The following is a 26,329-nucleotide window of genomic DNA, read 5'->3' as shown; positions in this document are numbered from 1 at the left end:
CTGAGGCCCCCGAGAGATTTAATAACAGTAAAAGCTGACATTTGTTAAGCATGTACTAGGCACTCTTACCTATATTGTCTCCATACGCTTTCACAATTATAAAGCATGTCGTCCCCGTTTTACAGATTAAAAAACAAACAAACACTGAGGCACAGAAAGGTCAAGTCCCTTGACCAAGGTCACCCAGTTAGACATGGCAGACCTGGGTAGTCTGGCTCCAGGCTCCATCCCTTTGCTCTGGTGCCTCTTAAGATAAAGATAATATTAGGGCGTCTGGGTGGCTCAGTCGGTTAAGCATCCGACTGGATTTCAGCTCAGGTCATGATCTCACAGTTCGTGAGTTCACGTCCCACATGGGGCTCTGTGCGAACAGCGCAGAGCCTACTTGGGATTCTCTCTCTCTCTGCCCCTCCCCTGCTTGCGCTGTCTCTCTCTCTCTCTCTCTCTCTCTCTCTCTCTCAGGAATAAATAAATAAACTTGAGAAAAAAAGATACAGGTGGAGTTGATGATAGTGAGGTTGACTATGGAGCATTTCCTACCTCCCATGATTTCGTCTTCACAGCGGATAGGAGGAGTAGGCCAGTGGTTCTCAAGCCTGTCTTTGCCTTAGAATCATGCGGGGAATTTTTTGAAAATATAACACCTGAGCCCCATCCCCCGTGTAAATCAGCCTTTCTGGGGCTGTGACAAGGCCGTTGGTCTCTTTAATAAGCTTCCAGGGTGGTTCTAATGGGCAGTCAGAGCGTTATTAGAGCAAACAGGATTAAAGAGATTGACAAAGAATGTCTACAATAATAACGAAAAATAATAATAATGGTGGCTAGCAAATATTTACTGAGCACTTACCATGTGCCAAGTGCTGTTCTAAGTGCTGACTGGGTTATCAGCGCACCCCTGGGTGGGGGACTGTTGTTATCACCTGATGTTCAGGAATGTCAAGTGACTTGGGTCCTGGGTCACCTAGATAGGAAGGAGTCAGGTCAGGATTTGAACCCAGGTGGCTGGCCCCAGAGTGGTATTCCAAACATCTGCTTACAGGACTGTGGTCTCACCGCCTTGGTGTGCCCCCCTCCACCAAGAAAAATCATTAAATTCCTAGCTAACACCTCGAAAGGAACAGTGCTGGTTTTATATTAAAAACAACAACAAAACTTAAAAAAAAATTTTTTTTTACATTTATTTATTTTTAAGGACAGAGACAAAGCGCCAGCAGGGGAGGGGCAGAGAGAGAGGGAGACCCAGAATCTGATGCAGGTTCTAGGCTCTGAGCTGTCAGCACAGAGCCCGATGTGGGGCTCAAACCCACGAACCGTGAGATCATGACCTGATCTGAAGTTGGACACTCAACCGACTGAGCCATCCAGATGCCCCCAAAAACAAAACTTTAAGGAGAGTGATGAAAGGACATTGACATCAGGAGTGACATATATCAAAATATTATAAACATTAATATTTATATATAAATATTATACTATAATATTATAATATAAATATATTTAGTATAGATAGTATATATTGTAAATAAATAAAGAGGCCCCAATATCCACCCTGTTAAAGGTCACAAAGCACACGATCAGAGGTGTTTGTTTTTTAAAAAATTTTTTTTAATGTTTATTTATTTTTGAGACAGAGGGAGGCAAAGCATGAACGGGGGAGGGTCAGAGAGAGAGGGAGACACAGAATCCAAAGTAGGATCCAGGCTCTGAGCTGCCGGCACAGAGCCCAATGCAGGGCTCCAACCCACGGACAGTGAGATCATGACCTGAGCTGAAGTTGGATGCTTAACAGACTGAGCCACCCAGGCGCCCCAAGATCAGAGTATTTTTATGAAGTCAGACTCCCATTTAGGAAGGAGGGAACTGAGGCTGTGAGAGCCAGTGGCTGGCTCAGGCCCCTCTACTTGTAGTGACGGGCACGGGCTTTGAATTGAGGGCTGTCTGACCCTGGATGGCGTTGGCACCTTCTCCAGGCCGCACTGGCCCCTGCTGAGTCCTCCCTTGCTCTCGCAAGCCCTGGGAAAGAGACCTCTGCTCTGGATCTCACAAATGGAAGTGACATGGAAGATTCCAGAAGACTAGACAGGAAGCTAATTGGGCCTTAATAATAATCATTAGCACTTAGTGAATGCCTGCTTTCCCTGTTCTAAACTTTCTGATGTGATCTTGCTGACCCGCCCCCCGGCCCCCTTGCCCAGGGCTGCAAGGTAGGAATTAGCAACTATTCCCACATCTTGGAGAGGAGAGGCCGTTGGCCCGGCAGTAGTTAGCAGCTAACGTATTGCGCCCGCACAGGGCGCCCGGGCCCTTGCTGTGCCCCACTCGTGCAACGTGAGCCTGCGGATGGTTCCCAGCAGCCGTATGTGGATAGTGCTGTTCCTGTCCTCGTGTGATGAGAAAGTGAGACCCAGAAAGCTCCAGGCGCTTGCTCAGGGCGCCAGCCAGAAGATGCTAGAGGTGTCATCGGGCTGCACCCCGTCCTGCCTTCGGGCCCCCGCTTTGTAAATATGTGCTTAGCGGCTGACCGGTGATGGGGAAGGCGGTGTCGCCCGGTGGAGAGTGAGGTGTCCGGGGCGCCAGAAACCCGGTTTCGGCCACTAATAATGTTATTTGGCTTTGAGTCGCTGAGGGTCTCGGTCCCTTTGCTGGGATGCTTCGGGCGTGGGGAGCACACGCTGTGCTCCCTGCTCCTTGAGGCACCGAAGATGCCCTGTGGCGGTTCCCTCCGAATCTTTCTAGGTGGTGGGGGCGCCCCTGTGGCTCAGTCGGTTAAGCGTCTGACTCTTGGTTTCGGCTCAGGTCATGATCTCACGGTTCGTGAGTTCGAGCCCCGCATCAGAGCCTGCTTGCGATTCTCCCCGTGTCTGTCTTTTTCTCCCTGCCCCTCCCCCACTGGCGTGCACGCATGCTCACGCTCTCTCTCTCAAAATAAATAAATAACCATTAGACAATAAAAACAAGAATCGTTCTAGGCGGTGAGGGTTAAAAGCCCCATTTCCCAGGCCTGGGGACTGAGGCTCAGAGAGGGCAAATCCCTCTGATGTGCCAGCCACACGCAGCTGGAAACCCGGGATGACTCGGCTTCGGAAGTGTGAGCGAGCTCCAAGCTCCCAGGCGGGATGGGTAACATGAGAGTTTCGGACCTGCGTTGGGAGTGCCTTTTATGGGCCCCGCCTTGGGCCAGCTGGTTTTTATTCATTATCTCCCTTAATCCCCACAGCCTCTGTAATGAGGTGGGGAGGAGACCGAGACTGGGGAGAGAGACAGTGGGGGGAGAGTTGCTGGGCTGGTCCGCTTCAGAGCCCCGAGGGCTGGGGCCGCGGGGCTCCAGACCTTTCTGCCGGGCGTCCCCAGCTCTGCATGCCCCAGCCTCTGCCCTTTGCTCCCTGGCCTTGGCAGCCAGCTTGGGTTGCCACGGGTGGAGGGGTGTCGCCCGGGCAACGAGGTGTGGCTGGCAGGAGGGGGCTGTGGTGAGCCGATGGGTGGCGTGGGGAGGGGGTTCCTCTGCCAGCCGGGAGTGGGGGCCCGGGCGCCAGGAGCCATGAGATACCCTCCCAGGGAATGTGGTCCGGCCGCCCCGCCCTCTGCTGCAAACCGGGGAGCTCAAGGCAGGGAGGGCAGACACCCAGCAAACCGGTTGTTCTGCTCCCGGCCCGGCCACCCACCCTCCCACCATTAAAAGGTTGGCACCGGGGAGCTGGGCCAGCCTGTGGTGGCCACACCCTGAGAAGCTGTCTGAGCTTAAAGCAGTCCTTGTACCAGGCAGCTAAGTAGCTGGCTAGCTGGCTGAATAGCCCAGCGGCTTAATAGTTAACTAGCCGGGTCCCGAGCAGCTAACTGTCTGGCTAATTTTGTGGGCAACTCCAGCTAGCTTCACCGGCGGTCTAGCTAGGTGGCCAGGCAGCTCTCTAGCCATCCTGTCGCCCCTCTGTGCCCTCAGTGCCTCCCGTCTACCAGATGCTCTGTGTGAGCTGGAAAAGCTCTTAACCCGTTAACGGGGCCCTGAACCCCAGGCCCCCACGGGTGTGACGACGAATTCCGGGCGTCGGTAAACTTGGACGCAAGAAAAATGGCAGCTTTATTTCCACGCACCTTGAACCTGACGCTTAGCATTTCCAAACCCCAATGGAAGTGTACCTCAAAGGCTGTCGCGTACGAGGCCCTGTGAGTCTGTTTTCAGTAGAGACCGCAGACTTGTCCCTGTCCTGTTTCAGCTGCAGAGACTGTGATGGCTTCTGAGCGTGTATTATGCGCATGTGCGCAAAGACATCCAAATTATTCCTTTTGCCTCTTTCGGTGCAAACAGCGCTCACCTTGTTTTCTTTATTCGATAATGTCTTGGAGAGAATTCTCCATCTGTACACCGAGAGCATCCTAGGAATCCATTGAAAGAACACGCATGCTGGGTCAGCTGGACGCACCTGCAGCTCTTGATCTCGGGATCATGGGTGTGAGCCCCAAGTCGGGGGTAGAGATGACTTAAATACGTTAAAAAAAAAAAAAAAAAAAAGAACATGAAGGCAGGTCGTTTTCAGTCTCCTGCCATTATATAGGGTGGTGCACATGAGCTGGCACATGGTCGCTTTCTGTGTGTGTGTGTGTCCAGGCGGTGATGGGCTGTGAGCCAAGTCTGGCCAAGTCTGGCTGTACAGGCCACACTCTCTCTCACGGTGAATCATCCATACAGCACTTTTTGTGCCATTTGGAAAGATCCTCTTCTACCATCAGCCTGAAAGTCTTTGTAACAAAAGTTCGAGTCTACCTTCTCCTGGTGTGAATGGCAACCCCTCTGATGGATATCCTCGTTCAGTGCACAACATGCCCAACCGCACATGGCAGTCCCATGCTGCCCTCTGGGCCTCAGGCAGGCAGCTGAAGCCCTCTCCTTTCTTGCCCATTGCAGACGTACTCTGGCCTTTTCTGTGTGGTCATCAATCCATACAAGCAACTTCCCATCTATACGGAGGCCATTGTGGAGATGTACCGGGGCAAGAAGCGCCATGAAGTACCACCCCACGTGTATGCGGTGACAGAGGGGGCCTACCGAAGCATGCTCCAGGGTGAGTGTGGGGCTGGGACTGCTGTACATGTCTTTCCAAGGGGGGCTGGTCTGGGGGTCAGAATAAGATGACAGGTTAAGAATTTCAGACTCTGTGAGGCTTCTTTGTGAGGCAGGAGGAAACACAAATGGAGGGCTCAGCGGGCAAGTTCTGGTCCTACCAGACAGGCCCCCTTTTTATTTGTCTCTGTGTTCGCTCACCCAGGCCTCTGCAACATTTCCTCTTGAGACAGTGATTCTTGGTGTTCATTCATTCACACTTATGTCGTGGACATGATCTGCGTTGCCACGGAATTCATGTCAGTCCCATAGATGATGGGCAACATGGGGTTGCTGTGTACAGCTGGTCAGGTTGCACAAAGATGTCCAGGCAGGGGCACAGGGGTGACTCGGTTAAGCGTCTGACTTCGGCTCAGGTCATGATCTCATGGTTCACGAGTTCTGAGCCTGCTTCGGATCCTGTGTCTCCCTCTCTCTCTCTGTCCCTCCCCTGCTTATACTGTGTCCCTCTTTCAAAAGTAAGTAAGACATTTACAAAATTTAAAAAAAATTTTTAATGGTTTATTTATTTTTGAGAGAGCGAGAGAAAGCACGAGCAGGGGAGGGGCAGAGAGAGAGGAGGACACAGAATCCGAGGCAGGCTCCAGGTTCCGAGCCATCAGCACAGAGCCCGACGCGGGGCTCGAACTTATGAGCTGTGAGATTGTGACCTGAGCCGAAGTGGGATGTTTAACTGACTGAGCCACCCAGGTGCCCCTAGAAGAAAAAAAAAAAAAAAAAAAAAAAAAAAAAATATATATATATATATATATTTTTTTTTTTTTAACGTTTATTCATTTTTGAGACAGAGACAGAGCATGAATGGGGGAAGGTCAGAGAGAGAGAGGGAGACACAGAATCTGAAACAGGCTCCAGGCTCTGAGCTGTCAGCACAGAGCCCGACGCGGGGCTCGAACTCACGGACCGCGAGATCATGACCTGAGCCGAAGTCGGACGCCCAACCGACTGAGCCACCCAGGCGCCCCAAAAATATTTTTAAAAATGAAAAAGAAAAAGATGTCCAGGCAAAATTACATAATTCATGTGTCTTATACATAATGTAACCATTATGTATTTATTGTAAGTTTATTTGAATAACTTTGGTTTATATAAAGCACATTCACTATTTTAAAATGTATGTCTTACTGACGTATAATAATATGCAGCAGGATATTTATATGGTACCTATATACTTACATCATTTATATCCTTATATCACTTGTGTATCTTATATCATTTATTACATGCCATCGTTCTATCGTGTGTTATAATAACGCATTTATATTATATAACGCAGTGGTTCTCGGAGTGTGGTGCCCTCACCACCAGCATCAGCGTCACCTGGGCACTTGTCAGACCTGCCAACTTGGGCCCCACTCCAGACCTGCTAAGTCAGAGAAACTCTCGGGGTGAGGCTCAGCGGTCAGTGTTGGCACAAGATTCCTGGGCTCCTTCTGGGGATTCTGATGCTGGAGCCAAGTTTGAGATCCACTGGTGTAATATCCGATATATCACATGCCTGCATTGTGCGATAGAACGCATCTGTATGCGATGTTCTTGTATTCACATTATAAATTTCTATGTAATCATCGGGAGCGCTGATTGCCTTTTGTTATGTCACCTAATTTGTTCTACATTTCTTTTTAAAATAATTTTTAGCCATTATTACATATTAGTTATTACGTCTCGGGAATAAATCAACGTACAATAAAGTAAGGGTGAGTGGCTACTCTGTGCTAGGCACCTTTCGTGAATCAACAGGTTTAAATCTCACAGCAACCCCATGACGTAGGTGTGCTCGTTATCCCTGCTTTCCAGATGGGGAAACTGAGGCACAGAGCGGTGCGGTCATTGCCTACAGTCCAGTGGTGGGTGGGTGTCTGGGATGGGACTTGAACTGAGGGCCCCCAACCTCCGCCTCCCTGTAAGTCACGCTGTGTGTCGCATCCTCCTCCTGGGCTGGGTGCTGTGGGTGTTAACGTGTGACCCGCCTGGGTTCCGATTGCGCACCCCAACTCGGCCCCTTGCTTGCTGTGTGACCCTGGCAAAGTGGCTCCCCGTCTCTGAATCTCAGTTTCCTCACCTGTAAAATGGAGGTGATAAACCTCAGCTGAATAGAACGTGGTTCACTCAACAAACTACAATTCGTGCTGGGTGTGTGAGATTCAAAGACGTGAGAGCGAGATCCTGGGCCCCAGGGCTCAGCCCCGGACACAAAACAGGCCACAAAGCAGCAATCTATACCAGCTAGTATGTAGAAACTTTTTGGACGTTCTCTCTGAGTTCTGACTACAGCCCTGTGATGTCAGGGCAGATTTGAGCCCCGTTTTTGAGATGGGAAAACTGAGGCACAGAGCACCTCAGAGTTACTAGGCAGAGGGGAGGCTGGACCTTGAACCCACGTCCGTATGGCTGCCAAACCAGGCTGAATGCAGCTCTCCCTCTGGCTGAAAACCACATAGAGGCCTTCTGTCCTGCTTAAAAACCATCCAGATCTTTTTTTTTTCTTTTAAGTTTATTTATCTATTTTGAGAGAGAGAATGAGTGTCAGCAGGGAAGGGCAGAGAGAGAGAGAGAAAGAAAGAGAGAATAAATCCCAAGCAGACCCCACACTGTCAGCGTGGAGTCTGACGTGGGGCTCAAACTCATGAACTGTGAGATTATGACCTGAGCTGAAACCCAAGAGTCGGATGCCTAACCGACTGAGCCACCCAGGTGCCACCCCCCATTCAGAGCCTTTAACCATGGCCTCCAAACCCCTCTGTACCTATCTCCAGCTCTGTCCTGTCCCCCGGCCTCACTGGCCTCCTTTCTGTCTCTCAGACATCTCCAGCTTGGTCCCACCACAGGGCCTTTGCACTGGCTGTGTCCTCTGCCTGGAATGCTCTTGCCCTACTTCCTCGTCCTGTAGGGCTGAGCTGAAACACCACCTCTTTGGGGAAGCCTTCCTGGCTCTCTACCCCTCAGTCATTTCTTTACGCCAGGGTTTCTTATTCCTCACCCTATTGGCATTTGGGGCTGGATGATTCCTTACATAGGGGCGTCTCATGCATTGTAGGGTGCTTGACAGGATGCCCGGTTGTGACAATCAAGGATGTCTGCGGGCATTACTAACCAGTCAGATCACCTTCGGTTTTACTTTATGTGCTTCTTGTCCCCACTCAAGCAGAAGCTGTGTGAAGGGGCAGGGACCTTGCCAGTTCCCACTGTCGTAGGCGGCTGGCACTCCGTAGGTAGTCAGTGCACGTTTCTTGAAGGGTTGCGTCAGGTGCAGGGTGAGCGCTGGGGGAGTCGCTGCTGTGTTGTGGCCTGTTGGATGTCAAAGGCACACGCAGGGGCTCAAATTGAAGTTTGTTGAAGGAATGACATTCTTTCCGGTTGGAGTTCGTCGGCTCCTTTTGATGGGGCAGGAGACTGAGGCTGAGAGAGGGGTAGCTACTTTGCCAGCATCACATAGCAGGCAAGAGGCTGAGTTGGGCTGGGGTATTAGAATCCAGGAGTGTCACACACCAAAGCCCTTCTTGGGGGCGGGGCGCCTGGGTGGCTGAGTCGGTTGGGCATCCGGCTTCCGCTCAGGTCATGATCTCGCAGTCCCTGGGTTCGAGCCCCACGTCGGGCTCTGTGCTGACGGCTCAGAGCCCGGAGCCTGCTTCGGATTCTGTGTCTCCCTCTCTCCCTGCCCCTCCCCTGCTTGCGCTGTCTCTCTCTCTCTCTCTCTCAAAAATAAATAAACATTAAAAAAAAATTTTTTTTTAAACCCTTTTTGGGGGCAAAAGGCTTCCTTACCCCCTTTGAAAAGGGTTTGGTATAAGGGACCAAAAGTCTCACTAGAGAGACCCTCCAGGTGACCTGTCCCCCTCTATCTCTTCCAGATCGTGAAGATCAGTCCATTCTCTGCACGTGAGTAATCCTGGAGGACTTCCTGGAGGAGGCAGGGTCCTGGCTGGGTGTGGCTCTGCTTGGAATGGTCAGGTCTTACCTGGCACCACGGTCCACCCTTTTGCTTCCCCCTTGTGTTCTCCCCCATAGTGGGGAGTCCGGGGCTGGGAAGACAGAAAACACCAAGAAGGTCATCCAGTACCTCGCCCACGTGGCATCGTCCCCAAAGGGCAGGAAGGAGCCAGGCGTACCGGTGAGTTACCTGCCTTGGGACCCGCTCTGGACCCTGCCACCGGCAGTGCCCCCTCCATCTCAGGCTCTGCTTTCCCCATGGTCCCCTGCCTCCCGTGTGGAGGGCCGCAGCTGGGAGCCTTCAACCGGCTGCCCGTGCTGCCTGCGCGCCTGCTGTGTGCCTGGAAAGGGAAATCCGAGGGCCGGTTCTTGACCCCCTTAGCCCTTGGAGCGGCACCCAGCACGTGGTAGGCGCTGACGGTCTTGAGCACCTACTGCGTGTGGGGCCTGACCTGAGCACCTGCAGTCCTCAGTGTACTTCAGCAGGGAGCGTCTATGTAGTGCCCGTCTCTCTTCTTACGTTAACCCAACGCTCCAGTGAGTGGGTGTCGTTTTCCGGAGTGAAAGAGGAGGAACCGAGGGCGAGGCTGGGGTGCCTTGGTCGTCGGAGGTCACGCTCCCAGGAAGGGGCTGGAGAGGATTCGAACCCGGGCCACCCGACCCCACGTGCCCAGTTTCGCAGCCCCTCACATCTCTCCCCACCCTGCCCGCCACCCGGGACCTCCGGTTCACCTGTGTGTCTGTCCACGTTCCATGTGCCGCGTCCCGGTCTGTGTCCTGGTCCGTGTCTCGTGTCCCGTGGCTTCCTCAGGCTGCCATCACCGTGTCTTATGTGAGTAGCCGGGAGTCGCCTCAAGTCCTGCCCTCGTGCCCCGCCCCCCGGGTCCGCCCCGCCCACGTCCTCCCGGCAGGCAGGTCCAGGGCATCGCCGGCCACCACCGGGGAGCCGTGCTCCTGTTTCTGTGGGCGTGCCCGGCCGTGTGCCGTCACTTAATGCAGCCCCACTGTGTACGTGCGGGGCTCCCCACTGCTGTCGTGGGGCACACACCGGGTTCCATGCTACGGTGTGGTATGGCCCTACCATGGCCCACGCAGCTTGTTGATGTCAAAATTCTTTCGAATGTTCAGAGTCAGACCTGAATGGTAGAAGGGACCTACCGCCTCTTGAATGCCTACTATGTGCCAGACTTTGAAGCACGTCATATTGATAGTACAGATCTTTTTTTCTTTTTTAAAAAAATTCTTATTTATTTATTTATTAAAAAAAAATTTTTTTTTAACATTTATTTATTTTTGAGAGAGAGAGAGACAGAGCATGAATGGGGGAGGGGCAGAGAGAGAGGGAGACACAGAATCGGAAGCAGGCTCCAGGCTCTGAGCTGTCAGCCCAGAGCCCGATGAGGGGCTCGAGCTCACGGACCGTGAGATCGTGACCTGAGCCGAAGTCGGACGCCCAACCGACTGAGCCACCCAGGCGCTCCAAAAAATTCTTATTTATTTATTTTGAGAGAGAGAGAGAGAGAGTGAGTGCGGGACGGGCAGAGAGAGAGGAAGAGAGAGCATCCCAAGCAGGCTCCTTGCTGTTAGCACACAGCCTGATGCGGGGCTCGAACTCATGAAAACCATAAGACCATGAGCGGGGCTGAAACCGAGAGTCGGATGCTTATCCGACCGAACCAACCGGGCGCCCCTAGATTTTTTTTTTTTTTTAATTTTTAATGTTTATTTATTTTTGAGAGACAGAGACACAGAGCACGAGTAGGGGAGGGGCAGAGAGAGACGGAGACAGAGAATCCGAAGCAGGGTCCAGGCTCCGAGCTGTCAGCACAGAGCCCGATGTGGGCCTCGAACTCCGGAACTTCGAGGTCATGACCTGAGCCAAAGTCAGACGCTTAACCGACTGAGCCCCTCAGGCGTCCCTCTCAAGGGATCACGTTGTGATCTGCTGCTGGCTTTCGTTATGTTTTGTGATGTTTCCACTTCTCCTTGTATCTTGGAGTTTCTCCCTGTTCCCTTAACAATCGGGAAAGCAGGCCCCAGCCGGTTGCAGCACAGACCCCCCCCCCCCACAGCTGGGCCAGCCCCCCCCTACCCCAGGCGGTCCTCACTGACCTGCTGTCTCCCACGCCCGCAGGGTGAGCTGGAGCGCCAGCTTCTTCAGGCCAACCCCATCCTAGAGGCCTTCGGCAATGCCAAGACAGTGAAGAATGACAACTCTTCCCGATTTGTGAGTGCCTGGGGCGGGGGGTGGGGGGAAGGGAGGCCGCAGGTTGGCTGCAGGGTCAGTGAGATGGGAGGTAGGAGTGTAGGGGGTGGTAAAGGGGAAAGGAAGATGGTGTGGACTGGCTGAGGGAGGAGGGTGCCGGGAACTAGACTCCTAGGTCTGAGGGAGGAGCCAGGGACTGGACTGCTGGGTCTGAGGGAGGAGGGGCCAGGGACTGGACTGCTGGGTCTGAGGGAGGAGGGGGTGGCGGCCGGGACCCCTGAGTCTGAGGAAGAGGGGCTGGGGTTTGAACTCCTGGGTCTGAGGGAGGAGGGGCTGGGGGTCAGGACTCCAGGGTCTGAGGGAGAAGGGGCTGGGGGTCAGGACTCCAGGGTCTGAGGGAGGAGGTGGCTGGGGGTCAGGACTCCAGGGTCTGAGGGAGGAGGGGGCTGGGGGCAGAACTCCAGGATCTGAGGCAGGAGGGGGCTGGGACAGGACCCTTGGGTCTGAGGGAGGAGGGGCTGGGAGCAGAACTTCTGGGTCTGAGGGAGGAGGGGGCTGGGGGCAGGACTCCTGGGTCTGAGGAAGGAGGGGGCTGAGGGCCTAGACCCCTGGGTCTGGGGGAGGGGCTGGGGGCCAGGACTCCTGGGTCTGAGGGAGGAGGGGCTGGGGGCTTGGACTCCTGGGTCTGAGGGAGGAGGGGCTGGGAGTCTGAACTCCTGGGTCTGAGGGAGGAGGGGGCTGGTGGCTTAGACTCCCGGGTCTGAGGGAGGAGGGGCTGGGGGCCTGGACTCCTGGATCTGAGGGAGGAGGGGCTAGGGGCCTGGACTCCAAGGTCTGAGGGAGGAGGGGCTGGGAGTCAGGACTCCAGGGTCTGAGGGAGGAGGGGCTGGGGGTCAGGACTCCTGGGTGTGAGGGAGGAGGGGGCTGGGGGCCTGGATTCCTGGGTTGAGGGAGGAGGGGGCTGGGGCCTGAGGAAAGCAGTCAAAGGGGCCTGGACCTTAGCTTCCCCAGGGACCCCCTGGTTGGGACCTCATGATTGGGATGGGGTTCAGGAGGAGGGAGAAAGAAAGTTGAGATGCCGCCCTAGTTCTGGGAGGGGTGAGTGTGGATTAGGGGTGCTGTTCAGGTCCTCAGGGGGAGCAGGAGGACCCTCTGCTAACTCCCAACCCCTTCCTTCCCAGGGCAAATTCATCCGCATCAACTTTGACGTGGCCGGGTACATCGTGGGTGCCAACATCGAGACCTGTATCCTCTCATAGCCCCCGAGGGGCACCTGGCGGCCGGGGAGGGTGGCCCTTGGGGTCTCCCTGCTTGCAGGAAACAGGTGTTCACACACACTGGGAAGCCTGGCTCCTCGCTGCTCAGAAACGGTGCCTCAGTTTCCCCCTCTGTGAAAGAGAAAGGAACCTTGCGTAGGCGTCGGTGCAGCGCCTCCCCGTGGAGGGAGGAGGGCAGGGGCGGTGGTTTGGCCGCGGCTTTACCGCAGAGAGAGGACACAGGGCACAGCCAGCAAAGGGAGAAGGTGCTTGGGGCAAGTGTGGGGGGGACCAGGGCAGAGTCTCCTCCCCCTGGAGTCACACACGATGCACAAGGTGCGACAACGCATGTGAGGTGTCGATCAAACAGAGGAGCTCCAGGAGTGCAGCATTTAAGAGGAGGGGCAAAGAAATCACAACGACCTGGGTTCACATTCTGGCTCTGCCACTTTGAGCCGTGGGACCTATGGTATGTTATTTGACCGCTCTGTGCCTCAGTTTCCCCCTGTGTGCACAGGGAAGGATCATAGAACCTGCCCTCGAAGGGTTGTAGGACAATGGGGGTCAAATTAGTAGCATGGCACCCACCACATGGTAAGCATTCCAGAACGAGCTGCCATCGTTAGGAGTTAATGATGGGAACAAATTAGCAATGTCCTTATGGGAGTTACTGGCAGCTTCCTGGGGCTTTTGGCCTCGGGTCCCCTGGAGCTACCGGCACCTGCAGCCCACTGCTCCTCAGCATCGAGGCTCCTGCTTACGCAGGTTCTTAGAGTGCCCGGCTCTTCCTGCCCCATCCATCCCGCCATCTTGTACCTCCTCTGACCCCGTGGTTCCTGGTGGGGGGTGGGGGGGGAGAAGGACATTTGTCTTCTCTGCCCACCTCCAGATACAGACTTTCTTTGTCCGCACTCCCCTTCTAGTTCCAGCTGCCCCCTCTGGGCAGATCTCTAGTGCATGGCTGCCTCTGCCTTGGGGCCAATGACCAGCCTGTGGGTTGATGTTCATGGAGGGTGAGGTGGGGGGGGGGTGCCACCTCCAGGCCAATCAGCAATCAGGTGGGTCTCAGGCTCAACCTGACCCCTCAGCCCTAGCGTCACCATGACCAGAATTTTTTTTTAAGTTTATTTACTTCTTTTGAGAGAGACAGAGACAGCGCAAGTTGGGGAGGGGCAGAGAGAAAGAGGGAGAGAGAGAGAGTCCCAAGCAGGCTCCACACCGTCAGCACAGAGCCCAATGTGGGGCTCGAACCCGTGAAACCATGAGATCATGACCTGAGCCGAAACCCAAGAGTTGGATGCTTAACCGACCGAGCCACCCAGGTGCCCCGAGCACGACCAAAATTTCTTGAGAGTTTCTCCTCTGAGAGCTCACCCTATGAGATCCCAGGTCCTCTCTCTGTACCCATACCAGCCAGATATGGCTATCATCCCATTTAACAGAAAAGGAAACCGAGGCTTGGGGTGCGTGCTCCCCCAACCCTACCCTGCCTTGGGGGATCCCTTCCCCGGGTCATCTCCTTCTTACCTGAGCAGGTTAGCGACCCAGGGCTTTTGGTCAATGGTTTGCAGCTGACCTTGGTCAGGGCTCCCCAAGGTAGGTCTTATGTGACTGCTGTCCCTCGAAATAGGTGCTTCGCGGTCCATGAGCGTGAGGCGCAGAGGGGCAAACACGTTATCAGGTGTTTGATTTTACTTTAGGGCGGCTTGCCAATTTTTAGTGTGTGAACGTGCCATGTGACTTTCCTGGAAGGGAGGCGCCGATGGCTCCCCGTATCTGTACGGGGAAACTGAGGCTGGCAGGGAAACAATGGACAGAGAGATTCTTGGTCGCGGTTAACTACATGCCAGGCACCGCTCTGGGTGTTTGACGCACGATAACGCACCTGCCCTCGCAGCGGCTCATTCCTGCGTGTTGCGTCCAGCCTGTTGCACAGATGAGGAAACTAAGGCACGGTGCTTGAGTGACGGGTCTGAGGCCATTCTTCCAGTTAGTGGCAAGGACGCTGGCCTGGGCTGTGAACAGCTCCACGGTTTCACAGGAGAGCAGTGGGGAGCGGCGTGGGTCGAGGGCACCGTGTGGGCTCGCCTCCCCGCCCGTCACCACCCTTTCCCTGTGGCACTTGACTCCTGGCCGCCCAGACCTGCTGGAGAAGTCGAGGGCCATCCGCCAAGCCAAGGACGAGTGCAGCTTCCACATCTTCTACCAGCTGCTGGGAGGCGCGGGAGAGCAGCTCAAGGGTCAGTGCAGGGGCTCACGGGGCGTGGGAGGGAGCCCCGGGTGGGCGTCTGGCTTCCCTGGGCCCCCGGAGGAGGAAACGGGAGGCGCTAGAATTTGCCAGGCACCTGCTTGAGGTCAGGCTCCTGCTGGGCGGTGGATACGGGTCCCCTCTACGCCGCCTCCTGCCTGAGCTCCCCCCTGTCTCCTCTTTGCTCCTCCCGCGCTCTGGCTGAAGAAAGTCCGGGGCTCCCATTTACAGTGGTCCCCACTGTCCCGAGGCTCCTTCTCAGGCTGGCTCCTTCGCCCGTAGCCTTGGCTGCCTCCCGGCCCCCCTCTGTCAGGCTCCAGGACCCACGTGCCATCTGCTGCCAACCCCACTGTCCCACGGCTTCCGCTAACTCAGGCCCCCGCGGCCTCATTGCTTCTGCAGCCCCTGCCTGCCCTGGGCAGTTACGGGACTGGACAGTCTCTCCGGAAGGAGGGAAGACGAAAGGGTCTGATGTGTGCTAAGCGTGCACTCCACCGTGAGGGAAGGGTCCTCACTCATTGGACAGGAGGAGACTGAGGTCCCCGGTGGGGAAGCGACGCTTGCCCCGGGGGTGGCCATCGTGGCCATCGGGACGTGAGTCTGACTCCGCGGCTCGCCCCTGACCTTGGGCCTCCACTCATGACACCCTGCAGCTGACCTCCTCCTGGAGCCTTGCTCCCACTACCGCTTCCTGACCAACGGGTCGTCGTCCCCTCCCGGCCAGGAGCGGGAACTCTTCCACGAGACTCTGGAGTCGCTGAGGGTCCTGGGATTCACCCCGGAGGAAATCACCTGTGAGTGAGCCCCAAACCCCGGCTGCAGGTGGGGCTGGGGCGCCGCATGGGCAGGCGGGGAACCTGGGCAGTCAGTCCCGGGTTGGGAAAAAGAACCGGGGGCGGGGGGGCGGGGAGGCTGGAGGAGGGAGGACGTGTAGCTTTAAGGAGGGGATCGGGAAGGGGACACAGCGACGGTGGCCTCTGAGCAAAGGCCCGAGGAGCTGAGAGAGTGAGGACCGGTGTTCCCAGGGTGTTAACCCCAAAAATAGAACTCTTGGCTCAGTTGCTAACAAAATGGATCGATTTGGGAACAGCAGAGAACCGTAACTGGGGACAAGCAAGCTACGGCAAAACCACAGACCCGCCTGAGCTGCTGGGGCGGCCAATTTCTTTTTCTTTTCTTTTCTTTTTTTTTTTTAATGTTTATTTGTTTGGGGAGAGAGAGAGAGAGTGAATGAGCAGGGAAGGGGCAGAGAGAGAATCCCAAGCAGGCTCTGCTCTCTCAAGCGCAGAGCCCCATGCGGGGCTCGATCTCATGAGCCGTGAGATCATGACCTGAGGTGAAATCCAGAGTCAGACGCTCGACCGCTCGACCGACTGAGCCACCCAGGCACCCCGAGGTACTGTATTTGTTTGCTAGGGCTGTTGTGACAAAGCACAACCCGAGCGCCTTAAACAGCGGAAGCCGCTGGTCTCCTGGTTCTGGAGGCCAGCAGGCCTGGTCCTGGGAGGATCTGTTTGTTCACTGCCTCTCTCCCAGATTCTGGTGGTTTCCTGGCAGTCTTCGGTGTTCCTTGGCACATAGGAGCATCACCCGATCTCTGCCTTCATCATCGCGTGGCTTCTGCCCATGTGCACATCTGTGTGTTCAGATTCCCCCGTTTATAAAGACACCTGTCGTGTTGGATCAGGGGCCACCCCGCTCCACTGCGATCTCATCTGGACTTTAATTATATCCGCTTGAGTCAGTACCCGTATAAGGTCACATTCTGAGAGGTCCTGGGGGTTAGGACGTCAGCATATCTGTTTGTAGGGGAACAGGCACGATTCAGCCCATAAGTGCATATAGGTGGACCTCAGTCCTTCCGCGACTGCCTGACTTTTCATCGTTCGCGTGAACTTTGAGGTCTAGGGTTGAGTGGAGGGGCCGCGTCCCTTTCTCCTCTGGCCTCCAGCACTGCGGGAGGCCCAGGGAGCTATTGTTGGCTCCAGGGCCAGCTGGGAGGGCTGGAAACCCAGCGCCAGCTTGCCTGTCTACCCAGGCTGCAAACTGGCCGGCCTCCTGGGGAGTATTGACCCAGGGTCTCAGACCTTCCCTGCTGGATTTCCCAACCTTGGTTGTGTAACTTCCTCCGCCTGCCTGAGAGTCGCCCGGGCAGCTGGCAAACAAATTCAGACAGCGGCCACAGGGGGGCCTGGCCTCTGACACACGTTGCCTCAAGTAACCCTGGGAGCAGCTGCCCTGCTGTGCCCTGGTTATGGGCAATTCTTTTCCTTTATTTTTTTTTTTTTATTTTTTTTAACTTTTAAAAAATGTATTTATTTATTTGGAGAGAGGGAGAGAGAGGAAGAGAGAGAGAATCCCAAGCAGCTTCCACACTATCAGTACAGAGCCTGACGTGGGGCTCGAACTCCCGAACCGTGAGATCATGCCCAGAGCTGGAATCAAGAGTCGGACGCTTAACTGACTGTGCCACCGAGGTGCCCCCAATTTTTGCAATTGTGAAAAACAAAAAACTTTTGAAGGGCCGTAGGCACGTGGTGACATAATCTGAATGTGCCAAAGGTCGCGGCGAGGAAACCCACGTCTCCTGAGGTGCCCTGAGCCCTAAGTTCCCTCCCACCGTTCAGCTTCCTGCATCCCCTTCTAGAAATATTTTAGACATCTACGAAAAGACACATGTTACTTTTCTATAAAAGGAGGCATTTCCTAGCCCCGGGGCTGATGTTCAGCCGTACTAGGGACAAAAATGTTAAGATATTTCTCTACTGCATTTTTTAAAGTTTATATATTTATTTATTTAGAGAGAGTGGGCGGGGGGGTGGAGGGAGAAAGAGAGAGAAAATCCCAAGCAGGCTCCTGGCGGTCAGTGCGCAGAGCCCAATCTGGGGCTCGATCCCACGAACCGTGAGATCATGACCTGAGCCGAGGTGAAGAGTCAGGCGCTTAACTGGCTGAGCCCCCCAGCCAGTTTAAATGCTCCGCTGCTGCATTTAAAAGTTCCTCTGTAGTTGCTGCCGCAGGGGGACCGCATCTCCTTGACCTTCTGCCCAGGACCATCCCAGATACAGCAACGAACAGGTGAAAGGCACCTGGCACACCGGGGGTGGCATTGCGGTTAAGAACTCAGCTCATCTCTCCTCTGCTAATGTGCTTTGTGCCTCGCTTTTCCCAGCAGACAGTATATTTTAGCAATAATTCTGGTTTTGTATGTATAGGTAGACTTCAGTTGTGTGTTGGGGAGGGGCTGCATGAGGTTTCGTTGTTTAAATGGACTAGGATTCTTTTTAAAAAAAATTTTTTTTTAACGTTTATTTATTTTTGAGACAGAGAGAGACAGAGCATGAACAGGGGAGGGGCAGAGAGAGAGGGAGACACAGAATCGGAAGCAGGCTCCAGGTTCTGAGTTGTCAGCACGGAGCCCGACGTGGGGCTCGAACTCACGGACCGCGAGATCGTGACCTGAGTCGAAGTCAGACGCTTAACCGACTGAGCCACCCAGGCGCCCCGAGTGTTTTTTCAATTGTGGAGAATCCACTTCATCGCCGCCCAGAAGGTGGCGCTAGTTTCCATCTCCACCCACGGTGTCCCCAGAGTGCTGTGTCCCTGGGTGCGTGCCAGCAACCGCCGTCGTAAGCTTTTGGGTTTTCGCTGGTGTGGCAGGTGGATGGGGTCTCATCGTCGTTTTCTTTAGCGTTTTATTGACAAGGAGTGGAGTCAGCCAGTCACCTTTGTCTAGACTCCTTCTGACAGAAGAGGTGACCGAGTTCCAGGGAGTTGGGGTGTCTTCCCTGGGACTCACCCCAGTGGATGAGGAGGTGGTGGGACCTGGGTCGGACCCCACAGCCAGCCCGTGATCTGGTTTTAGGGAGGCGGGTGGGCACCTCTGGGAACCTTTCCGGACCATCTCTGGGAAGGTGGTCGCCAGTGGGAAGCCTGGGGCGGAGAGCACTGGGGACCAGTCCAGGCAGGCAGCATGAATGACACTTCCAGTGGTTGAGCAGAGAACCTGGCACTTGGGTCCTGGCTCCTGTGAGCAGGACTGGGCGTCACCAGCCCCACGCCCCTGCCCCCGCTGGCCTGGGCTTCCTTGCCATCGGCTGGTCCGAGGTCACCGGCAAGAGCTAACTGCCAACTTCTCGGGTGTCAGATTCACCCGGGCGCTTGGCCCCGGTGCAAGTTCCTAAGTCAACTGTCAGAGGCCATTTTAAAGGCCACTGCGGGGGACTCAAGTCCGGGCTGGGTCCGGGCTGATGTTAAGGAATGAACGATCATTCAGTTTTTAGGTGATGATGCTATTGTGGGTCCATAAGGGAGATGTCCTGGTTTATTTATCTTCTGGGAGGTGCGCCGCTGTCCCCAGGGGAGACTCCCAGAACTGCCAGGGCTCTGGGCTGTCCCCCGACTGCCCAGTGCCCCCTGACCCCAGGCGGGCAGAACCAGAGATCTCTGAACCCAGCTCCTCTCACTGCCCAGCTTGGGAAACTGAGGCCCACGAGGTCACCCAGCTTGTCCAAGGCCACACTGCAAACTCCCACATCCGGTAATGTATCCCCCACTAGTTAACTTTTTGCCATTTATTCATTAATAGAGTGAGTCTTCCAACGGCGAGGGGGTTTGTGGGCCAGTCGTCTGTAGGCACTGGGCGAAACTCACAGTGGCCAAGAAGGAACGAGCCCCTGACCCGTGGAATGCTCAGACCTCGAAGTGTCCGTTTACACAAACGGATTAGAGTTGAGCCCGTGGAGGGGGCAAGGGTGACCAATAGAAGGTGCATGGATCAGGGACCACATGTCACGGGGTTCCATCACGGTCGGGGGAGGGTCAGGGCAGCCTCTGGAGGAGACGGCCCTCGGCTGAGCACTGATGACCTGGCAGGAGTTAACCAGGCATAGATGGGAGGGTCTGAGGCAAAGCCCTGGCGGCAAGGAAGAGTGTTGGAGGAACCGAAAGGGGGCTGGGTGGCTGCTTGGAGTAAGCGAGGGGACCCTGGGGCCGGAGGAGCTGTGAGGGTCAGGGACAGGGTGCCAAAAACCCTGATAAGAGGTTAGATTGAATCCCAGAAGTAGTGTGGACCACGGAAGGAATTCCTCCCTGGAAACAGGCAAGCTTAAGTTCATCCGTGAAAGCATTTATAGGGCACTAACTGTATGCAGAGCGCACGCTCAGGAGATGAGGAAGGAACAGGTACTTTCCACAGGGATTATGATCTCAGTGGGGATGGAGAAAAATCAGTATTTGTTGCACACCCTGTTGTGCCCTGCAAACTATACCAAAACCTGTTTTGTTAACTCATTTTTATTCTTAATGGATGTTACATTAGTTTCAGATACACAGCGTATGGATTTGACAGTTCTTTCATTAGTCAGTGTTCACCTCAAGTGCAGTCAATGTCTGCCTTTGGTTTTCTTTGAGAGAGAATTCATGTAACCGTGAAATTCATCATTGTGAAATGCACAATTCAGCAGTTTCTAGTGCATGTAGATTCCTGTGCCGCAAGGTATTTAATTCCAGACACCAAATCCTTTTTTTAAATGTTTATTCATTTATTTTGAGAGAGAGAGAGAGAGAGAGAGAGAGAATCCCAAGCAGAGTCCACACTCTTCAGGCAGAGCCTGAAGTCAGGGCTCGAACTCGCCAACCGTGAAATCATGACCTGAGCTGAAATCAAAAGCCCGAGGCTTAACCTACTAAACCACCCAGGTGCCCCACATACAGCTTTTATGGTAGTAACTCTCTGGAGGTGCCTAGTTGGCTCAGTCGGCTGGGCGTCCGACTTCAGCTCAGGTCATGATCTCGCAGTCTGTGAGTTCGAGCCCCACGTCGGGCTCTGGGCTGACGGTTCAGAGCCTGGCGCCTGCTTCGGATTCTGTGTCTCCGTCTCTCTGCCCCTCCCCCGCTCACCTCTCTCTCTCTCTCTCTCTCTCTCTCTCTCTCAAAAGTAAATAGATGTTAACAACAACAACAAATTTTATAGTAGTAACTCTCTGTAGACTCTCCTGTCTTAAACAGCCAGGGCTCCGAGGAGATCAAAGCCTGCCATTTGGACACTCTCGGTTACAAAGGAGACGCCCCGGCTTGGCCACCCCTGAGCCCCTGACCTGGAACACTGAACAACGTGTTCTACATATTCTGCTTGATGGGCTTAGAGATGGCTCTCTATAGTCTCAAGACAGGGGCTAACCCGGGCGTGCAGGGTATGCTTGTACTAACCAGCCTTCCAGCACGTGCCTTACAACATGGTACCTCTGACCCCCTGTATCAGCTTCCCATGACCAGTCACCAATGACCACAAACAGTGGCTTAAATCAACACACCCTTATTCTCTTACAATGCCTGAGGCCGGAAGTCCAAAGCCAGTCTCCTGGGACTAAAATCGAGCTCTGGGCAGGGCTGGTTCCTTCTGAAGGCTCGCCAGGAACATCCGTTTTCTTGTCTTTCCCGGGTTCAAAGCACATCACGCTAACCTTTGCTCATGTGGTCTTCTCCCTCTGCCTCCCTCTTTTTTTTTTTTTTTTAAGTTTATTTATTTTGAAGGGAGGATGGGCAGAGGAGAGAGGGAGACAGAATCCCAAGCAGGCTCCTCCCAGCTCAAAGCCCGATGTGGGGCTTGAACCCACGAACTCATGAAATCATGACCTGAGTCAAAATCAAGAGTCGGACGCTTAACCAACTGAGCCACCCAGGCGCCTCCCTCTTACAAGGACCTACAGTGAGAGTCTACTTGGGTTATCCAGAATAAATCTCCTATCTTGACTTTTTTTTTAAATTTTATTTATTTATTTTGAGAAAGAGAGCTCGAGTGAACAAGGGAGGGGCAGAGAGAGAGAATCCCAAGCAGGCTTCACGATGTCAGCAAAGAGCCCGACGCGGGGCTTGAACTCACAAACTGCGAGATCATGACCTGAGCCGAAATCAAAAGCAGGACACTTAACTGACTGAGCCACCCAGACGTGTCCCCGTTTTGACATTTTTAATTTAATCACACCAGTGAAGGCCATTGTGCTCTACAAGGTAGCATTCACAGATGCCAGGAATTCGGATGTGGCTCCTGGGTGGCTCAGTCGGTTAAGCATCTGACTCTTGATTTTGGCTCAGATCATGATCTCACGGTTTGGGGCATTCGAGCCCCTCTTTGAGCTCTGTGCTGACAGCATGGAGCCTGCTTGGGATTCTTTCTCCCCCTCTCTCTGTCTCTTCCCCACTCTCTCTCTCTCAAAGTAAATACATAAACATTAAAAAAAAAAAAAAAAGTCGCACATTCCACCAACTGAGCCAGCCAGGCACCCCTCAAAAATTTTTTAGGTTACACACACACAGGTGCACGCACACGCACAGGCACGCCCATCCACACACATTTCCCCAGGATCACACGTGTCTAGCACATTTCACTCTCCGTCGGTCTGGAACTATTCCTTCTTTATCGTTGGTGACCTTGAGACTTTTGAAGATTACAGACCAGTTGTTTTGTCTCAACTCTGGCGTGTTTCCTTGCGATTAGATTCAGGTTACGGGTTTTACGGGTTTTTGGCAGGAGTATCCCAGCAGGGTGCTCCTCCCTTCCCCCTCCACCACCCTCTTTTTCTAAGTAATCAGCCTAGAAGCAGAGACACCAAAAAAAAAAAAAAAAGTGCCCGGAGCCTAAGCATCCAGTCCGGGGGCTTTCTGCAAGCGAATGCGTGCATAACTGGCACCTGGAAGGTCCCTCGTGCCCCTCCCCGTCACCAGACACCCCCCACCCCCCACCCTCAATGTGATCATTATTCTGGCATCTAACAGCATGGAGCTATTTTACTTGTTCCTGCATTTGGGTACAAACAGACCCATACGGTGCGTGTGCGTTCGTGTCTGTCTTCTTCCGCTTAACCACGTGACAGTGAAGTTTGCCCATGTTCAGCGAGTGGCCAGGAAGGGGCTTCTCAGAGGCCGGCTCCACGGGCGCATCCACTCCGTAAACGCTCGGGCAGCTGGAAGGGCATGATTTGTGCGCTTTTCTGTATGCGGGCCACGTGTACGTGCTTCCATTCGAATTTTATGCTGGAAGAAGGCGGCAAAGACGAAACGGATGCGGAGCCTGGAGTCAGACTGTCCCAACTTTGCGTCTCCCCTCCGCTGCTGGTGAGCTCAAGTTGGTCGCCTGACTGTGCCTTGGTTTCCCCATGTGCCAAGGGTTTTTTTTTTACTCACAGGTAAAATGTTATTGGAGGACCTGCCTCGCGGAGTTAAGAAGGTTAAGTGAGTTCATTTGGGAGTGTTTGGGACAGGACCTGGCATGGAGGGGGTGGAAAGAAATCGACATCCATTTGAGCCCGGAAATCGCGAAAACCGTTCTGGAAGGCGTGGTTGATGGGGAAGCTGGGCGCTTGCGCGGATCTGTAGCGTCGCCATAAAAGCGGCGGGTACAGGTCCAGTCAGTCCCGTGTTCATGGGTTTTCTGCGTGCAGCTTTGCTGTCGCAGATGAGAGGGTTCCCAAATCTTGATAAAATGCTGAACAAAACCCGACCACAGCGTCTCCTGGGATTTCATCGTGGCTCCGTTCCTGGAAAATCTACCGCGTGTCAAAACCAAACACGAAACACTTGTGTTTATGCATAAACCAGGTCGGGTTGCTCAGATCATTACAAACCATTCTGTCATGGGCAAAAATGTCCACGGGGACGCTTAGGAGTCATGCGGTGTGGGCAGTGCTTCGTGCCACAGAAGGGCGTCTTCACCCGGGTCCCCACCTGCCCGGGCCCTGTGGTATCCAGACACACCCCGCAAGTGGCCCCGTGGCCTCGGTCTTTATGCCCGCCACCCCCTGGGAGTTCCTGCGATGTACTCTAGGGGGCAGCACTGCCCACTCACCATGAGCGAAATTTCTGGCAGCTCTGTGCTGACAAGGAGGGGGACAGTGCGTCCTCTTTTGCGGGTTCTGCATTTGCGACTTCGCCTACTCGCTAAATTTAGCCAAACCCCCCCGAACCAGTACTCCTGGTGCTTCTGTGACCGTTGCGTCTTTCACACAGGGGTGGAAAGTTGGAGTTGCCCACGCACACACGGGGCTGGGGTTCCGCGACGCAGTGCTCTGCCGCCTCGTCTCGGGTCCACCGTAAACCGGTGTCCTTTTCGCCGGCTACTGAGTGCCACGTGTTTCACGGTTTTGCGCCTTGCTGGTTGATGGTTTCACTGTCTAAAGTGCCCCCCACGCGTCGGGCTTAATGCGGGCTGGCATCCCCACGTGCAAGAGGGCTGTAGTGTTTCTCACAGAGAAAACACATACATTAGATGAGCCTTCTTCCGGCTCCCATTAGAGAGGTGTTGGCCGTGAGCTTGATGTGAAGGAAGCAACATTATATAGGTGAGGTATCTTTGGGACAGAAACACGCATAAAATGAGGTGATGTAAGGGCTGCTGCGTGGCTCAGTTGGTTAAGCATCAGACTTTGGCTCAGGTCATGATCTCGCGGTCTGTGAATTCGAGCTCGGCCTCAGGCTCTGTGCTGACAGCTTGGAGCCTGGAGCCTGCCTCAGATTCTGTGTCTCCCTCTCTCTCCGCTCCTACCCCACTCGTGCTCTGTCTCTCAAAAATAAACAAACATTAAAAGAAAAAAAGAGGGGCGCCTGGGTGGCTCAGTCGGTTAAGGGTCCGACTTCAGCTCAGGTCACGATCTCGCCGTCCGTGAGTTCGAGCCCCGCATCGGGCTCTGGGCTGATGGCTCAGAGCCTAGAGCCTGCTTCTCATTCTGTGTCTCCCTCTCTCTCTGCCCCTTCCCTATTCATGCTCTGTCTCTGTCTCAAAAAATAAATAAACGTTAAAAAAAAAATTAAAAAAAATCATTTATCTGCTCATATGTTTTAAGAGCTGCCCAGTGTCACCAATGGATTTTAAGCTGAAGAATAGTGGTGTAATTTTGACATAGGGTTTTAAAGCTGGATTTCCTTTTTTTTTTTAATGTTTATTTATTTTAAGAGTGAGAGGGAATGCACATGCGTGCGAGCAGGGGAGGGGTAGAGAGAGAGAGGGAGAGAGAGAATCCCAAGCAGGCTCCTTGTTCTCAGCGCAGAGCCCGACTCGGGACATGATCTCGTGAACCACGAGATCGTGACCTGAGCCGAAATCAAGAGTCAGACGCTTAATGGACTGAGCCACCCAGGTGCCCCATTAAAACTGGATTTCTAAGGGGCTAGTTAAGAGCATGCATCAGAGTGCACGCACACGAATACCCTCTCTGCCCCTTAGCCATGCTGCGGATGGTCTCAGCTGTTCTCCAGTTTGGCAACATCGTCCTGAAGAGAGAACGAAACAACGATCAAGCCTCCATGCCTGACAACACAGGTAACCCCACCTGGCCCGCTGCCCACGCGGGGTCCTTGTGTCCCTCTGTTCCCCCGGACAGAGCAGCCCCCCTACTCCCTGCTCCCCAGCAGGGCATGCCTCCAAGCTGTGCTGATCCTTTACCAAAATATCATCGTCCACTCTGTTCCTCATTGTAAAAGGTGTGACCTCTGCCAAAGCTTTGAACAACACCAGTGTGCCCGAGATCCCCCCATCATCCTGGCCCCTCTGACAAAACTGCCCTTAGCATTGGGCTTATCTCCTCTTGGCCTCTGTGCTTTGCATATATACTTTAGTTTTTGCTTTTCAGAAGCAGAATTATAACCGATATTCCTTTTTTTTTAAATCAAAATGGAAATAGTTCTGCTTCTTTATTATCATGAAATAATACAAACTGGATGGGGGGGCGGGATCAGGCAACACAGAAAAGTATAAAAGCAGGGGAATTACCCACTGTCATACACCTGAGCGGTAATTCACTGCAACATTTTTGGGCATTCCTCTCTGGGCTGTGTTCTTCCTTTTTTTGTTTTTATTTATTTAAAATATTTTTTTAATGTTTATTTATTTTTGAGAGAGAGAGCAGGGGAGGGGCAGAGAGAGAAAGAGAGAGAGAGAGAGGAGACACAGAATCCGAAGCAGGCTCCAGGCTCTGATCTGTCAGCACAGAGCCCAATGCGGGGCTTGAACTCAGGAACTGAGAGATCATGACCTGAACCAAAATCAAGCTTCGGCTGCTTAACCGACTGAGCTACCCAGGCGCCCCACGTCCGGGATTATTTATCCCATGTCGGGGTCCCAGAGAGAGAATCGTTGGGCCAGAGGAACATACACACTTTTAGGACGTGTGATACCTCTGGTGGGAGAGGCGGGGCCCCTTGTCTGTGCTCAGCGGCCGCTGCCGCTTCCTAAGGCTGATCAGACCCCCTGTCCCTCCCGCCCTCAGCCGCACAGAAGCTGTGCCGCCTCCTGGGACTAGGGGTGACGGATTTCTCCCGCGCCCTGCTCACCCCCCGCATCAAAGTCGGCCGAGACTATGTGCAGAAAGCGCAGACCAAGGAACAGGTGGGCGGGGCGCCGGGGGGCGGGGCGCCGGGGGGCGGGGCGCCAGGGTCCTGGAGCTTTCAGCCGCTTATGCCGGGTTTTTCTTGCACTCAAACTTTTGCTGAGTGTTCGCTCTGTTACCATCTCTGCTTCTGGTGCTGGGAATAAAAGTAGTAATGGAAACAGACCATGCCTTTGTGGAACTCAGGCTGAA

At 54.0% G+C, this 26,329-nt stretch overlaps 1 protein-coding gene across 4 annotated transcripts in view; it reads left to right on the top strand.

Annotated features, from left to right (window-relative positions):
• MYH14 (myosin heavy chain 14) overlaps window positions 1–26,329 on the top strand; it is a 90,164-nt gene that overhangs the window by 5,915 nt on the left and 57,920 nt on the right. For 3 of the 4 annotated variants that reach the window (XM_042970328.1, XM_042970327.1, XM_042970326.1), the window contains exons 3-12: window positions 4,901–5,057; window positions 8,968–8,995; window positions 9,125–9,227; window positions 9,858–9,878; window positions 11,181–11,273; window positions 12,434–12,497; window positions 14,650–14,748; window positions 15,410–15,550; window positions 24,976–25,071; window positions 26,018–26,136. In XM_042970328.1, the coding sequence (XP_042826262.1) occupies window positions 4,901–5,057; window positions 8,968–8,995; window positions 9,125–9,227; window positions 9,858–9,878; window positions 11,181–11,273; window positions 12,434–12,497; window positions 14,650–14,748; window positions 15,410–15,550; window positions 24,976–25,071; window positions 26,018–26,136 (921 nt within the window). The remainder of the gene's footprint in view (window positions 1–4,900; window positions 5,058–8,967; window positions 8,996–9,124; window positions 9,228–9,857; window positions 9,879–11,180; window positions 11,274–12,433; window positions 12,498–14,649; window positions 14,749–15,409; window positions 15,551–24,975; window positions 25,072–26,017; window positions 26,137–26,329) is intronic. The other variant, XM_042970329.1, reaches the window with a different exon arrangement.

Source organism: Panthera tigris, chromosome E2 (genome assembly GCF_018350195.1).
Source record: "Panthera tigris isolate Pti1 chromosome E2, P.tigris_Pti1_mat1.1, whole genome shotgun sequence".
In the NCBI taxonomy this organism is placed as follows: domain Eukaryota; kingdom Metazoa; phylum Chordata; class Mammalia; order Carnivora; family Felidae; genus Panthera; species Panthera tigris.
This window is presented reverse-complemented; position numbering and strand designations above follow the sequence as displayed.